This window comes from Chiloscyllium plagiosum, unplaced genomic scaffold, assembly GCF_037043375.1.
Source record: "Chiloscyllium plagiosum isolate Xiang-an unplaced genomic scaffold, Cpla_swu_hap1 HiC_scaffold_12, whole genome shotgun sequence".
In the NCBI taxonomy this organism is placed as follows: domain Eukaryota; kingdom Metazoa; phylum Chordata; class Chondrichthyes; order Orectolobiformes; family Hemiscylliidae; genus Chiloscyllium; species Chiloscyllium plagiosum.
The window spans coordinates 15,554,430-15,572,033 of NW_028270150.1; the positions used below are offsets into that span (position 1 = coordinate 15,554,430).

The 17,604-nt window shown below is 43.3% G+C and overlaps 1 protein-coding gene across 3 annotated transcripts in view; it reads right to left on the minus strand.

Moving 5' to 3' along the window:
* ncam2a (neural cell adhesion molecule 2a) overlaps positions 1-17,604 on the minus strand; it is a 1,585,154-nt gene that overhangs the window by 1,291,237 nt on the left and 276,313 nt on the right. For 2 of the 3 annotated variants that reach the window (XM_087992469.1, XM_087992470.1), the window contains exon 2: positions 10,389-10,427. The exons of the other annotated variant lie outside the window; for it this stretch is intronic. In XM_087992469.1, the coding sequence (XP_087848595.1) occupies positions 10,389-10,427 (39 nt within the window). The remainder of the gene's footprint in view (positions 1-10,388; positions 10,428-17,604) is intronic. 3 annotated transcript variants of the gene reach the window in all.

Sequence of the window (17,604 nt, forward strand, 5' to 3'; positions counted from 1 at the left end):
TTTCTGAACCTTTTCATGTTTCACAACATCCGATAGTAACAAAACCAGAATTGCACGCGACCGCTAAAGGGATCAAAGAGCATGGGGAGAAAGCAGGAACAGGAGACTGAGTTGGCTGATCAACCATGATCATGTTGAATGCCAGAGGAGGCTTAAAGAGTTAAATGGCCTTCTATTTTCTGTGTTGGTCTCCCTGAGTCTGACGGTTGAGGGTTCAAGCACTACACCAGAGAAATAAACACAACGTCCAAATTGGCAGACTTAATCCTAAGACAGTGCTCCATTGTCATCTCTTGTTTGAGATTTTAAACTGAGGTACTAAAACGCTCTTGTATACTATCTCAAAGCAGAGGAAGGGAGTGGTTGCCAGTTTTCTTTCCCCCACCCCTGGGTTGATAGTTATCCCTAAATCACTGTCATTTAAAAATTGTTATGGATCTGTCAACTCCACCAGCTTATCAATTTCTGAAATGAAGAATCCTTTAGTGGATGGCAATAGCATAATTACCTGAAGAGGAAGGGTTGGCTCACCTGTGGGAAAATGCTGAGAGAGTTCAGCTATCTGATACTGAGCAAGTCCTGATGGATCGAATCGCCTCCTCTGTTGTAATGATGATCAACTCGCTGTTTCTGTGAGCATTCTGTGCCACTTATTCTTTTCATATTTGACTGCCACATAGTAACAAAATATTACTCCTTTGCAAATTTAATAAAAATTAAATTACATTTGCATTAGTATAAACAGGTTAGTGCTGTAATTCAGAATGGAGATTATAGCTAATTTACCAGCCTTTTAATTAGAAATTCCATTTCTTAGATCCCAAAACATAATTTGTAATTAATATGTGAAGGGTTGTTGAGGTAATTGAATTTTATTTTACTCAAAGGAGCCAGCATGATAAAAATAGAAAGAAATCATCAGTTTTCAGGAAGAAAATTAATAAAGCAACATGGGCGGGCCCTGTGATTAATCTAATCTTGCCATTTTGATCATGTTTACATTGAAGTACAATTTAATTAAACACACTGTTAGCTTGCAACTCAGTCACAGGTAGGTAAAATGACCCTTTTTTGTGAATGTTTGGGGCTTAGCAAGGAAAGGTTTATTGGCACCAGGGAAATCAAAGGTTTCTCAGTTCTGCTCGTGATTAAAAAATCTGCTTATTAACCAAGTCAGGTGCAGAGTGGACTTCCTTTCAGGAGTAATGCTTTTTCAGCTCAAAATGATTCACGATTCTCAAGCAGTGTGGCTCTCTCCACTTCCAGTATGCAAGAGAATTCCTCTCTTGGCTGTCTGAGTAGACTTATCAAACAAGTTTGCCATCGCAAAAATTAGAGCAATGTGCCTGGACTAACTAAGGATTGGACTGGACCTGCTCCAACCCCATTCCCTATAACTGATAGCCACTTGCTTTTGAATCAGATGAAACGTAAGCACTTTAGCAATTGATGCAACACCTTTCGGTTTTGAATATTAAGGGGATGAATGTGTTATGTTTAAGCCTCGCTCACTGGTTGTTCAGCATGTCCCATTGATGCCAAAATACAGCCTCACTAATGCCATAAGTCATCATTCTTAAATACTTAGGTATGGCCCATTAGTATCTCAGTCCACATGAATTCCCTAATGTATGTTCAGCTTAACTCTGTAATCTTCGTTGATAATACAAGAATGCAAGGACATAACAGACTCATCTTGTGATTTAAATCACAAAACTTACATTCTCCATTTTTTTTGGAAAAGATCATACAGCACTCAAAGTGTATACTTTGTTTCTCACCCTGCAGATGCTGCCTCCAACCACTGAGTTTCTCCAGCATTCTCTGCTGGAGTTTAAATATTCTCTCTGTGTCTGTGTGGGTTTCCTCTGTGTGCTCCAGTTTTCTCCCACAGTCCAAAGATGTGCAGGTTAGGTTGGATTAGCCGCGTTAACTTGCCCATAGTATCCAGGGATATGCAGGCTAGGTGGGTTAGCCATGGGAAATACAGAGTTACGGGGATGGGGTAGGGGGTGAGTCTTGGTGGGATACTGTTCAGAGGGTTGGTGTGGACTCGATGGACAAAATGGCCTGCTTCCACACTGTAAAGATTCTATGATCGTACAATTCTTTGTGTTTGTTAATGATATAACTTAGCCTGTTCATTCACAACATTCCCACACATGCACAGCATAATCCACTGAGAGATAGCCTAGCCAATTTATACAGTCCACTAATATATTTGGGCTCTTGTGGTGCAATGGTAATGTCCCTACCTGAGGTCTAGAAGGTGTGGTTTCAAGTTGCACATGATACAGAGGTGTGTCATAGTATACATGAGCAGGTTGATTAAAAATACATAATTCACGATGTACAATAAAGCAGATTAATATATAACATGGACACATGGCCCAATAGTCCATTCATATACAGCATAGCCCATTAGCTCTATTATAACGCATTGACCATTAAAATGCCTCAAAACCCATCAACATAAGTTGCGACCTTCAAAAAGACAATGTAGCCCACTAATTTATATTGAGTCAAAAAGTGTGGTGGTGGAAAAGCACAGCAGGTCAGGCAAAACCGAGGAATGGGAGAGCCCACATAGACCTGCTGTGCTATTCCAGTGCCACACTTTTTGACTCTGATCTCCAGCATCTGCAGTCCTCACTTTCTTCTAGTCACTAATATATGCTGCTGTGCACTGATACACAATGATGACATGATGATCTGAGGGGCAATGGAAGCCAAATCAATAATAACTCACAAAGAGGGTATTGGATAAGTAACAAAAATTAAATGGAAATTAGAGACATGGATTAAAAGTTGAACTAGTTAGATAGCTGGTTCGAAGAGTTGTCACTGACACCATGGGACAAATATGTTCTTCCCCACTATACAGTTTGGAATTATAACACAGAATGAGACAAATGATATGTAGAGCAGCTATTCATACTGCTCCTGTGTAATATTCAACATAACAGTTAAATCTTCCAATCCAAATTAATTTGTAATCAATAATGCCTGTTGCTTGAGGCTTTACATAACTTTTAGCACAGCTGACTGGGAATTCTTGCAGCCTCTCTATTAAAAGACACTGAGCACCTCATAACTAATGTTTGTCATCTGCAATGATGTCATTTCCAAAATAAACTACCTGGCTTGCAATCACAGAACTAATTTTCTACAGTGTGGGTGCGCTGAGCTTTCAATCAGCAACAGGGCAAGAGCAGCAAGGAGCACCCCACGAAGGGGCTAAATCTCCAGCCACTTCGCTGGTTCAATTTATTATCAGTAATATTTTTCATTAAATGTTTAAACGAAATGAGTCAATATGCAGATTCACAGCAGGCAGCCCTGTTGAAAACCAGCATGGGTCAGAACTAGAGCTGGAGAACCAAAGTTGCTGATTCTGCAACGCTCCCTTTCAATGTGGCTCCCTGTCATTTCAAAACATGGTGCAATAACTCTTGTTACTTTAGTTTATCTCATTAGGACATCAGAATAGAAGCAGAAACCTCTTTCATCATTTAATATCATTGCTGGATTGTATTCCAGCTCTATTTGTGGTTCATATTGTAACTCCCAACATTCCTTCCAAATAAAGATCTGGCAGTACATTCATTTTCCCTTCACTTCCAGTGCTTGCGGGGGAGTTCACAGTCCCAAATTTCTTCTGTACTGTGTGGGAAGAAATGATTTCTCACATCACTCTGGACAGCCAAGGTCTCGTTTTAAGCTGACATCCCCTGATGTTGTCGGGAATGATTTCTCACATCACTCTGGACAGCCAAGGTCTTGTTTTAAGCTGACATCCATCTGATGTTGTCGGGAATTGTCTGATGCTGGATACTGGAACTTCTGGTCTGCGATAATGGGAACCCATCTTAACTATTCTGTTAAGGTAGACAACGGAAGGGCATTGATCAAGAAAGTACTCATAAAGCGGAACTGTTGTGTTTCTGCTTTGGTAGGTAGAAGGCAAAGTGTTATGATGCTGCATTTTGTGAATAAACTCACAGAGTTTTGCATTCTCAAGAAAAATATTAGTGACTGATTTCATATTTTGTGAACTGGCCTGAGATTCACAAAATAGTTCGCATTGATAGTCTCTTAATGATTCTTCAGCATGTAAATTTGTGATGTTTCACTGGGAAACAACTCAGGTTTTTTAACCTATTTTTTCCCTTTATTCACTCTTGGGTTGTGGCTGTCACTCGCTGGGTCAGCATTAATTGCCTAGGTGCCCTTAAGAAGGTGGTAGTGAGCTGGTTTGATGAATCACTGTGGTCCATGTACTGGAGGTTGACCCACAATGCACTTAGAAAGGGATTTCCAGGATTTTGATCCAGTGACATTGAAGGAATACTGATATATTTTCAAGTCAAGATGGTGAGTGGTTTGGAGGGGAGCTTATAGCCGGTGCAGTTCCTTCGTATCTGCTACTCCTGTCCTTCTAGATAAAAGTGACCATGGGTTTGGAAGATGCTATCTAAGGATCTCTGCTGAATTTCTGCTGTGCATCTTGTAGATAATACACACTGCTGCTATTGAGTACCAGTGTTGAAGAGAGTGAATGTTTGTGGGAGTGAATCAGGTGAGCTGCTTTGGCCTGGATGGTGTCAAGTTTCTTGAGTGTTATTGAAGCTGCATTCACCCAGGCAAGTGGGGAGTATTCTATCACATTCCTGATTTGTGTCTTGTAGATGGTGGACAAGCTTTGGGGAGTCAGGAAGTGAGTTATTCGCCGTGGTATTCCCAGTCTCTGATGTGCTCTTGTCACCACAAAATTGATATGGTGAGTCCAGTTGAGTTTCTGGTCAATGGTAGCTCCAGGGGTTCAGTAATGGTAACAGCATTAAATGTCAAGGAGTGGAAGTAAGATTGTCTCTTATTGGAGAATGTCATTGCTTGGCATTTCTGTGGCATGAATGTTATAGAATCCAGATCTTCTTGCTTTTAAGCACCAACTGCATCAATATCTGAGGTGTCCAAATAGCATTGGACAATGTACAATCATTGACTAACATTCCCACCTCAGACCTTAGGATGGGGGGGGGGGCAGGTCATTGATGAAGCAACTGAAGATAGTTCAGACCTAGGACACTATCGTGAGGAACTCCTGTTGACCTTTAACAACCACAACTATCTTCTTATGTGCCAGGTAGGACTCCAACTAGAGTAAAGTTAACTCCTGATATCCATTGATTCTAGTTTTGCCAGGCTTCTTGAAGCTGCCTTCAGCCAATTGCAACGTTGACGTCAAGGGCTGTTATTCTCATCTCACCTCAGGAATTCAGCTCTTTTGTCCATGTTTGAACCAAGGCTGTAATGAGGACAGGAGCTGAGTGACCCTGGTGGAACCCAAACTGGGTGTCACTGAGCAGGTTATTGCTGAGCAGGTGCTGCTTGATAGCACTGTTAATGACACCTTCCATCACTTTACTGATATCGAGAGTAGACTGATGTGGCGGGAATTGGCTGGGTTGATTTGTCCTGAGTTTTGTGTGCAGGACATAGCTAGGTAACTTTTCACATTGTCAGGCAGATGTCAATATTGCAACTGCACTGGAACAGTTGGATAAGGGAGTGGCAAGTTCTGGAGTACAAGTCTTCTATACTATTGCCAGAATGTTTTAGGGCCCTCAGCCTTTGCAATTTCCAGTGTCTTCAATTGTTTCATGGCATCACAAGGAGTGAATTGAATTGGCTGAGGACTCTTACTGGGGACCAATGGAGGAGATTGAGATGGATCATCTATGCAGCACTTCCGGCTGAAGATCACTGTGAATGCCTCAGCCTTATCTTTTTCACTGATGCGCTGGGCTCTTCCATCATTGAGGATGGAAATATTTGTGGAACCTCCTATTCCGGTGAGTGGTTTAACTGTCCACCTTCATTCACAACTGGATGAGGCAAGACTGCTGAGCTTCGATCTCATCCATTGGTTGTGGGCTCACTTAGTTCTGTCTATCACTTGTTTCTTATGCTGTTTGATGTGCAAGTCTCACGTTTGGTAGCTTCACCAGGTTGACAACTAAGTTTTGTGTATGCCTGGTGCACCTGGCATGCCCTCCTGTACTGTTCATTGCACCAGAGTTGATCCCCTAGTTGAGTGGGGGATATGCTGGGCCATGAGCTTGCAGATTGTGTTGGTAGACAATTCTGCTGCTGTTGATGGCCCACAGTGCCTCATGGATGTCCAGACTTGAGTTGTGAAAATCTTGAGTTGCTAGATGTGTTCAAAGTTTGTCCCATTTAGTGCAAAAAAGTTGAAAGTAGAGTAATATATTTTGCGCTGCTGCTAGCAGGTGTAGATCCTGCTCCAGGAACACTGTACTTTTATTTCAGAAGATGGTCTTCACCCATGAGACCATAGGACTCAGAGCAGCAGAATAGGCCATTCAGCTCAACAAGTCTGCTCCACCATTCAATGACTACATGACAAGACTGATAACCCTGAACTCCACGTTCGTCCTTTTCATAACAACTTTTAAATGCTCAATGATTAAAAATCCATCTATCTTAGCCTTAATTATAATCAATGACCCAAATCTGACAGCCTTTGTAGTATGTTAACCTCGTTCTCTGTGCACCTTCTCTGCAGCTGTGAACATTGCAATCCCTCACTCTGTTCTATGATCCTAATGCACGTTGTATGGTGAGACCTGCCTATACTACACACCCAAAACATTTCTCTGTCCCTAGATATATGTGACAATAATAAATCAAATCAAGAATTCCACAGATTCACTATCCTCTGAGAGAATAAATTCCTCTTCATAGAACATAGAACGTAGAACATTACTGCGCAGTACAGGCCCTTCGGCACTCGATGTTGCGCTGCCCTGTCATACTTATCTGAAGCCCATCCCACCTACACTATTCCATGTACGCCCATATGCCTGTCCAATGACGACTTAAATGCACTTAAACTTGGCGAATCTACTACTGTTGCAGGCAAAGCATTCCATACCCTAACTACTCTCTGAGTAAAGAAACTACCTCTGACATCTGTCTTATACCTATCTCCACTCATTTTAAAGTTGTGTCCCCTCATGTTTGCCGTCACCAAACTTGGAAAAAGGCTCTCCCTGTCCACCCTATCTAACCCTCTGATTATATTGTATGTCTCTATTAAGTAACCTCTCAACCTTCTTCTCTCTAACAAGAACAGCCTCAAGGCCCTCAGCCTTTCCTCGTAAGACATTCCTTCCATACCAGGCAACATCCTAGTAAATCTCCTCTGCACCCTTTCCAAAGCTTCCACATCCTTCTTATAATGCGGTGACCAGAACTGTACACAATACTCCAAGTGTGGCCGTCCCAGAGTTTTGTACAGCTGCAGCATAACCTCATGGTTCCGGAACTCAATCCCTCTATTAATAAAGGCCAAAACACTGTATGCCTTCTTAACAACCCTGTCAATCTGGGTGGCAACTTTCAGGGATCTGTGTACATGGACACCAAGATCTCTCTGCTGATCTGCACTACCAAGAATCTTACCATTAGCCCAGTACTTTGCATTCCGGTTACTCCGACCAAAGTGTACCACATTAAATTCCATTTGCCACCTCTCAGCCCAGCTCTGCATCCTATCTATGTCTCTCTGCAACCTACTACATCCTTCGTCACTATCCACAACTCCACTGACCTTAGTGTCGTCCGCAGATTTACTAACCCACCCTTCTAAGCCCTCATCCAGGTCATTTATAAAAATGCCGAATAGCAGTGGACCCAACACTGACCCTCGCAGTACGCTGCTAGTAACTGGACACCAAGATGAACATGTTCCATCAAATACAACCCTCTGTTTTCTTTCAGCAAGCCAATTACTGATCCAAACTGCTATGTCTCCCACAATCCCATTCCTCCACATTTTGTATAATAGCCTACTGTGGGGAACCTTATCGAATGCCTTGCTGAAATCCATATACACCACATCAACTGGTTTACTCTCATCTACCTGTTTGGTAACTTTGTCAAAAAACTCAATAAGACTCATTAGGCACGACCTACCCTTCACAAAACCGTGCTGTCCCGGATCAGATTATTCTTTTCTAGACGGTTATAAATCCTATCTCTTATAACCTTTTCCAACACTTTACCAACAACTGAAATGAGACTCACTGGTCTGTAATTACCAAGGTTGTCTCTACTACCCTTTTTGAACAAGGGAACCACATTTGCTATCCTCCAGTCCTCAGGCACTATTCCTGTAGACAATGATGATTTGAAGAGCAATGCCAAAGGCTCGGCAATCTCTTCCCTTGCTTCCCAGGGAATCCTAGGATAGATTCCATCTGGCCCAGGGGACTTGTGTATTTTCACACTCTGCAGTATTTCTAATACCTCTTCCTTGTGAACCTCAATCTCTTCTAGTCTAGATGCAAGTATGTCTGTATCCTCCTCGCCAACATTTTCATTTTCTATAGTGAACACTGTCGAAAAATATTTATTTAGTGCTTCCTTTCTCTCCTCTGACTCCATACACAACTTCCCACTATGATCCTTGATTGGCCCTAATTTAACTCTCGTCATTCTTTTATTCCTGACATACCTATGGAAAGCCTTAGGGTTAACCTTGATCCTATCCGCCAACAACTTATCATGTCCCCTCCTGGCTCTTCTGAGCTCTCTTTTTAGGTCTTTCCTGACTTCCTTGTAACCCTCAAGCGCCCTAACTGAGTTTTCACATTTTGTCCTAACATAAGCCTTCTTCTTCTTCTTGACCAGGAATTCCACTTCCTTAGTAAACCACGGCTCACGCGTTCTATATCTTCCTCCCTGCCTGACAGGTACATACTTAGCTAGGACACACAGGAGCTTTTCCTTGAATAAGCTCCACATTTTTAATGTGCTCATCCCCTGCAGTTTCCTTCCCATTCTACGCTTCCTAAATCTTTCCTAATTGCATCGTAATTTCCCTTCCCCCAGCTGTAACTCTTGCTCGGTGGAGTACACCTATCCCTTTTCATCACTGAAGTAAACCTGACAGAATTGTGATCGCTGTCTCCAAAGTGCCCACCTACTTCCAGATCTATCACCTGGCCATGCTTGTTACCCAGTACTAAATCTAAAGTGGCTTCGCCCCTTGTAGGCCTGTCTACATCCTGTGTCAGGAAGCCCTCCTGCACACACTGGACAAAAACTGACCCATTTATAGTACTCGTACTGTAGTGATCCCAGTCAATATTTGGAGAGTTGAAGTCCCCCATGACAACTACCCTGCCTCTCTCACTCCTGTTGAGAATCATCTTTGCTATCCTTTCCTCTACATCTACCAACACACACTGCCAGTTTACCCACTTTATTTCGGATGCTCCTCGCGTTGAAGTACTCACACTTCAAACCAGGTTCTCGCTTGCCAGTGTCAGATACTTGATTTGGGAACTCCCTACTCTCATCCTCTTCTGTACCTGTCCTACAATTTTGGTTCCCATCCCTCTGCTGTATTAGTTTAAATCCACCTTAATAGCTTTAGCGAATTTCCCATTCAGGATATTGGTACCCCTCTGGTTTAGATGAAGCCCATTCTGCTTGTAGAGGTCCCACCTACCCCAGAAAGAGTTCCAATTATCCAAAAACCTGAAACCCTCCCTCCTGCACCATCCCTGTAGCCACATGTTCAACTCCTTTCTCTCCCTATTCCTCACCTCACTAGCACGTGGCATGGGCAGCAAACCAGAGAAAACAACTCTGTTTGTCCTAGCTCTAAGCTTCCATCCTAGCTCCCTGAATTTCTGTCTCAAGTCCCCATCTCTCTTCCGACCTATGTTGTTGGTGCCAATGTGGACCACGACTTGGGGCTGCTCTCCCTCCCCCCAAAGGATCCCCAAAACACAATCAGAGACATCACAGACCCTGGCACCCGGGAGGCAGCACACCAACCATGAGTCCCTCTCGTCCCCACAGAACCTCCTATCTGTCCCCCTAACTATCGAGTCCCCAGTGACTACTGCACTGCTCCTCTTCCCCCTTCCCTTCTGAGCAGCAGGTGCCCCACTGCTTTCCCCTGGTAAGTCATCCCCTTCAACAGTATCCAAAACGGTATACTTATTGTTGAGGGGAATGGCCACAGGGGATCTCTGCACTGCGCCGGTTCCCTTTCTGTCCCCTAACTGTCACCCATCTGTCTTTTTCTTTTATCTGGGAAGTGACTACCTCTCTGTAAGTCCTGTCAATAACCCCCTCTGCCTCCCGAATGATCCAAAGTTCATCCAACTCCAGCTCCAGTTCCCTAACGCGGTTTTCGAGGAGCTGGTATTGGGTACACTTCCCAGAGATGTCGTCAACAGGGACACTAGTGGTGACCCTTACTTCCCACATTCTGTGGGAGGAACATTCCACTGCCCCAAACTCCATTCCCACTATTCTAACTTGCAAATATAAACTGTTCTACTTACCCTTCCCAGAAGTCCTTTGCTCGCTCCTCCCTCGCTGGCCTGAAGGTAAGAAGTTTAAATATAGTTACCGGCCTTCCCGACAATCACCTCGCACCAACGTCACCACCTCCCGGCTCCCGCCTCTTGCTACTCCGAAGTCATCTCTGTCTTAACTGTGCAACTCCTTATTCTGAGATAAAACCCTCTGGCCTAGACTCTCCCACAAGGGAAATAAATCTTTCCACATCTACCCCTACACAGTCCTTGAAGAATCTTGTACATTTCAATAAGGCCACCTCCCAATCTTCTAAATTTCAGTGAGTACCTACTCAACTACTGCACGTAAGTAGGTGTCTCTATACTCAGAATCATTCCAGTGAATCTTTACTGGACTGCCTGTAAAGCAGGTCCCATTCATATGCCTATCCCACCCCCATGAGCAATTCCTATATGTCCGAGTCAAATACTGCTCACAGCTGTATGGCTGAAAGCCTCTAAATCAGCCCTTCCTGTTACTTTTTGACCCGACATTGCATCTCCTTGGCCTGTCAATGTTGGACCTGAAACAGCAGTGCAATTGTGGGGACAGTTATGTGAGCATCAGGTACCTTGCTGTTGCCATCTTTGGCTGTCTATTGCTTCAAGAATGAGGCCAATTCAGGTTGGTTGGTCAGTTACGGGCAGGGAAGTGATGGCACAGCAGATACAATTCTTCTATCAGAGAGCCCCTATAGTGTGGAAACAGGCCATTTGGTCCATCAAGTCCACACCAATACTCCGAAGAGCATCCTAACCAGACGCAACCCCTCTACTCTTCCTGTAACCATGCACATTCCATGGCTAATACCCCTAACGTACACACCCCTGGACACTATGGGGCAATTTAGCATGGCACTCCACCTAACCTGCACATCTGTGGATGATGGGAGGTAACCGGAGCACCCGGAGGAAACCCGTGCAGACATGGAGAGACTATGCCAGTTTCACATATACAGTCGCTTGAGGATAGAATCGAACCTGGGTCCCTGGCACTGGGAGGCAACGGCGTCAATCACTAAGCCACCATGCCACCCTAAAAGGCCCTCTAAAGGCCATAACAGACTTCATTGGGCTGAGTGGTTTCTTTCTGTGCTGTCATGATTCCACATAGATTCCACAATGCATTTTTCCTTCCTTCTCTGCTACCTGTGAAAATCAGTAAATTTACAAGAGGCCAGATTTGCAGCAATTACAGAAACATCAGAGGGCCATGGATTTGGTGGAGGCTATGGAGGTAGGGAGGAGTGAGTCTGCAGAGGGATTTGGAAAGATGGCTAGGAAAAATTCTATCAAGGCATTGCCAGGCCAGGAGACAACATGGATTAATGCATGCAGGGTAAATGGGCTGCATGGAGGTGATTCCTGATGAAGGGCTTTTGCCCGAAACGTCGATTCTCCTGCTCCTTGGATGCCACCTGACCTGCTGTGCTTTTCCAGCACCACACTCTCGACTCTAATCTCCAGCATCTGCAGTCCTCACTTTTCGCCTGAAAGGAGGTGATGTTGAGTGTGTGTTGTACTGTGGTTAAAATATGATGTTAATTGCCAACATATTTTACAAAATATAAATTAACTGATGAAAACATCACAGGAAGTTTCCCGAGAAATTTGGGATGGGAGACTGATTGAACAATTGAAGCTTTTTTTTTCCACTGGTGCAGCAATGATTAAGGAGAAGATCTTTTAGCCATTTCAAAATGATAAAAGACTTACGATGGGAAAACACAGAAAGATTGTTTCTCCCAGTCAGTGAGTTGAACACAAGGCACAGACGAACAGAGGAGGCAGCATGATGAAATATGTTCCAACAATACACAGAACCTCCCACGTTTTACAAGTGGCTGCTGAGGCCAAGACTGTAATCCTTTAAAAATAAATTAGACAACTACTTGTAAAGAAAGAATACAGGCGACAGGATAGAGAACCAATTGCTCAGGATGAACAGCTGGCTGAACACAGCTGTGAAGGGCCTAGTTGTCTCCTGGATCTCTCCGTTTTTAAGGTGCTACATAGATCATCTTTGAAATGTGTTTCAACTGTTAGTGAGAAAAGGACACTGAACAGGAACTAACTGACAATTAACCTCCACATTCAAGTTTGTATTGAAAACTCCATTTGCAGTTGTCTAATCTAGTTTGCTGCTTAATTTTGTGTAACTGAGCTTGCTAAATGAATAAACCCTCTCGTAATGGAATTCACTCACATAGCTAAAGCTTAAAGCAGATGGCCATTAGCTTTTCAATTCTCTATTTCTTTCTAGTGCCTCTAATAGCTTCAGGATACTTTTATCGCCCTGCTCCTGCTCTTTATACTGAAGGATGTTATTCCTTTTGAGGTGCCCAGTGCTCAGTATTTGATCATTCCTACATCAGGTATAAATGCAGATTCAAGTTTTCCTGTTCCGATCATGTACTTTTAGTCACAGATTCATGGAGTCATACAGCATAGAAAACGACCCTTCGGTCCAACCAATGCGTACAGACCGTAATTTCAATCTAAACTAGTCCTACCAGCCTGCACTTGGCTGGTATCCCTACAAACATTTCTTATTCATGAACATATCCAAATGTCTTTCAAACGTTGTAACTGTGCTGGCATCCACCACTTCCTCTGGAAGTTCATCCACACACAAACCACTCCTTGTGGAAAAAACAATTGCCCCTTATGTCTTTTTTAAACCTTTCTCCTCCCACCTTAAATTTAAAATAAAATGTCATAATTGAAGAGCTTGTATGACATTATTACACCAATTAGTTCAACTCCGGGATTCATTTGCTTTTTTTAAAACATCAATTCCTATCGACACTAAACAGCAACTCATGTTAAGTGAATATTTTGATTGCTATTTTTAAAACATTGTCCATGGGATTTTGGTATCACTTAAGGCTAGTATTTGTTGTCTTTTTGCTGGACCAGTTCAGAGGACAATTAGGAGGCTACCACACATTGCTGAGAATCAGGAGTCACATGTAAGCCAGATTTAAGGATGACAGATTTGCTTCCTTAAAGGGCATTAGTACATCTGATGGGTTGAGCTGAAAATGTGTTGCTGGAAAAGCGTAGCAGGTCAGGCAGCATCCAAGGAGCAGGAGAATCGACGTTTCGGGCATGAGCCCTTCTTCAGAAACCTTCAGTTTCCTGAAGAAGGGCTCATGCCCGAAACATCGATTCTCCTGCTCCTTGGATGCTGCCTGACCTGCTGCGCTTTTCCAGCAACACATTTTCAGCTCTGATCTCCAGCATCTGCAGTCCTCACTTTCTCCATCTGATGGGTTGCTAAATCAATGGGAGTTTTATGTCATGGGAATTTTTTTCACTCAATTTTAAATTCCAGCAGTTGGTGTGGGATTTTAATTCTTGCCTCTATTCGTATACGTTCCGAAGAGCGGTCACTGGACCCAAAATGTTAACTCTGTTTTCTCTCCACAGTTGCTGCCAGATCTGCTGAAATTCTACAGCAATTTCTGTTTTTGTTTATTTCCGATAGAATTAGAACTGGTTCGGGTTTGGATTACTCATAACTTTATTGCAATTATGGTATCTTATCTCCCTATCTCAATGATACCAGTATCGGGTCCATACTATAGGATGTCTTCACCAATGTCTCAGTTAGTTAGTATAGTGGTTATTCATTACTGAACATGCAAGTTAGAGATGGTTCCTTCAACCTTGATAAGTGTTATGATCCTGCTGCAATTAAGCAGCAGCTAGCAGCTCAAGTGGAGAAGCCAGTAAGTCTGTAAATTGGAGTTTCTAAGCAGATGCTGTCCTCTCAAACCCATGATGATGCTGCTCCTTTAACAAGGTTGTGTCATCCTTGGTTTCTTTTCAGGAGGTCGTAAAAACACTGGTTCCGAAATGTCTAGGTTTGAAGGGTTTCAGGGCCTGTTTGATTATCGCTAACAGATACTGCCTCAGGTAAAAGGCTTTTAAGTTTTAAGATTAGATTCCCTACAGTGTGGATACAGGCCCTTTGGCGCAACCAGTCCACACCTACCCTCTGAAGAGTAACCCACCCAGAACCATTTCCCTCTAACTAATGCACCTAACACTGTGGGCAATTTACCATGGCCAATTCACATGACCTGCACATCTTTGGACTGTGGGAGGAAACCGGAGCACCCGGAGTAAAGTCACACAGACACGGGGAGAATGTGCAAACTCCACACAGACAGCTGCCCGAGGCTGGAATTAAACCTTAGACCTTAGTGCTGTGAGGCAGCAGTGCTAACGACTGAGCCACCATTCCACCCATATACAAATAAAGGGGAGTGGCCAGTTCTTTCAGCTTAGCTTTTCTCTGGTTTGGTTTGATTTTAGTAGGCAGTCAGTTGTGAAGCTGCTGAGCCCAAAGAAGCAGGTCCATGCTGATCCTCTCTCTCTCTCTGACATCACTTTCCTGGAAGATCCTGTGTTTGAGTTTACCTTTTTTTTGCCAAGGGGCGTTTATGGGGATTGTTGTAGCTATTTGGAAGAGCATCATTAAGTTGGGATGGTCTGTTGGGTTTTCACATAGGTTAAGTTATTCTGTAGGTGAAAATGAGCACTGCAGATGCTGGAGATTAGTGTCAAGATTAGAATGGAGTTATTCTGTATTCTGTTCTCTTTTTACCGAGTTTCATTCGGTAATCGTGTAAATAAATTCAGTTTTGCTTAAAACTAAATGGTTTGAACAGCTTCATCACACTACACCTGCTTAAAATGATCAAAGTTGGGTTCTGGGCTACTCTCTTGAAATGTTCTGAGAGGATCTGGCCTGGTCCATAACAAACCTAAAACGACTCATAATCGTGGCCAATATTCATTTCTTTTACATTGCTGGGATCAGTCCAGCAGAGATGGAATATCTGCTCTGTTCTGAGACAGTCTTACCACATGGTGTGCTTGAGGTATAGCACATTGTGCCGTTTAAGGAGAAGTTAGGTTGCAAGAGAGTCAAATCCTCACTGCTGTCTCAACGCGACCTAGCTTTCTGTCACCTACAAACTTAGCAGCAATGCTAGTCTCTGCTTTCTGTCAGTCAGCTAATGTCTATCCATGCCAGCACCTTGCATCAAACATCATTTTTAGCAGCATCTTGTCAAAGGCCTTCTGGAAATCCAATTTGCTCATTACCTCCTCGAAGAATTCGAACAGATTTATTTTGTACAACTCTGCATGAGGGCCTCAACAATCTTAACAAGATGCTTGTCATGTGGGAGAATCTGGAATTAGGGGCACTATTTAAAAGTAGAGGTGATCTCTTTTAGGACAGAAATGAGGGGGCATTGGATGGAATTGTATCAGGGTCTGAGCAGCTTGGGCTATGGTGAGATGTGAGGCAGAAGCAGGCAACAGCTAAAATAAGGCCAATTTTGATGTTGAGGTCATCTCACTCCATCTTTTATGCGTTTCACAAATGGTGTATGCCAGGAGTCTCGTTGGGTGACTGGGAGACATTGATAGATGGCTTTATTAGTTTTAAAGGAATTGCTAACATATTCAGCCTCCCATTGTACTAAATGTCCCAGATGAGCAAACGGCCAGGAACCTCAACACAGAGACAAGAATCACCCTCTGCTGGATTTTGCTCACCACTTGCCCCAAAGTACCTCATGTCCACAAACACTGGAATTAACTTGAGCCAACCTTTAAGAAACCTCATGGTACATCTCTGATCCACTTCTCATAGACTCTTACACTTTAATGCTGTACCTCAAACTGCACCGGTGACTGACATTGTAATCCTGCAGCAATGTCGGAGAGTGATCAGTCAGATCAAGGAAGATGGCCTTCATTCAGGGTTTCCGGTGCAGTTAGAGATGCAAAGCCTCCAGTACCAGCTCAGGCCCTACACAGGGTAGTCCAAGTCAGCATCATCTCCACACAAGGTCTGAGGAGCAGAATGTTGGGCAGCACACCATCCTCCTTTACACTTGTGCATTGTTTTCCTCCCGGCGTGACAGGCATATGTTACGGGAGGTGAAAGTGATTGGCATAGCTATTACTGTTGTTGTCAGAGGTGGAGGTGCCCTGAGGAAAAGAGTGGGCAGCACAGAAGACATGCAGAGTTAGTACTGACATGCATTGAGCTGGGGGACACTGAGTGAGGTAAGATGTTGCAGGCAATATTGAGTGTGGCAGAGCCTGAAGCTTGTTCGGTGGTAGTTGCAGGAGCAGAGATAGATGGTGGCATCTACCTTGGAGAGAGGGGAGAAAGACACTGACCTTCTACCTACAGTGCTGGTCATTCGTCCAGTTGGTTGAGATTGCTTTGACCTGGGTGACAAACAGGGACTAGGCTGGCATGATCAGGTATCAGGTCCCATAGGAACAGAATTAGGCCATTCAGCCCATCCAAAACTGTGCATTATATGGGACCCAAAGCTGTTCACCATATTCCAAATACAGTTTGGCCAGAGCCTTATACTGCCTCTGCAGCACACTCTGTTCTAACCCACTGGATACAAATGCTAACATTATAGTTGTCTTCCTAACTGCCAACTGAACCTGCATGTTAACTTTAAAAGAACCCCGAACAAGGACTTCTAAGTGTACTTTAGATTTCGGAAGCTTGTGTCCATTCAGAAAATAATAGTCTATGCTTTTCAAATCGAATAAGCTCAACACATTTCCCACATTGTATTCCACTTGCTTTTTCTTTACCCACTTTCATGGCTTTCTGCATTCTCCCTGCTTCCTCAACATTGCCTGTCCCTCCACCTATCTTTGTGCTACCTGCAAAGTTAGCAATTATGGCCTCTGTTCCTTTGTCCACATTGTTAATGTATAACGTGAATTGTGATCTCAACACCGTCCTCTGCAGAACTCAACTAGTCACTGGCTGCCATCCTGAACTTGTTACTGCATCTCAGATCTCAGTCTAATATTTAAATATAACATTTCACACAGTGTTCAAGTGTGTTTGGTAGGAAACATTCCAAATATAGTAGTTCCTGAATGCATTCCCAGTGGGGGAGTACTGTGCTGTTGGAAGTATGGATGGAACTTTAAAGTAGGGATCAGGTTACATTTTCTCTGAGTGCTCCTCTTGGGATTTTCTCAAGAGCTACTGTTGATTTTCAGGTGCTACTTTTTCATTCTCACCAACTGATTTTGAAGTATTAAAGCCGAGTAATAACAATACCTTCAGAATTTGTCTTGACACATAAGGTTTTTGGGTTCACAAGAGAATAAAATTGGAAAAAATCCATCAATA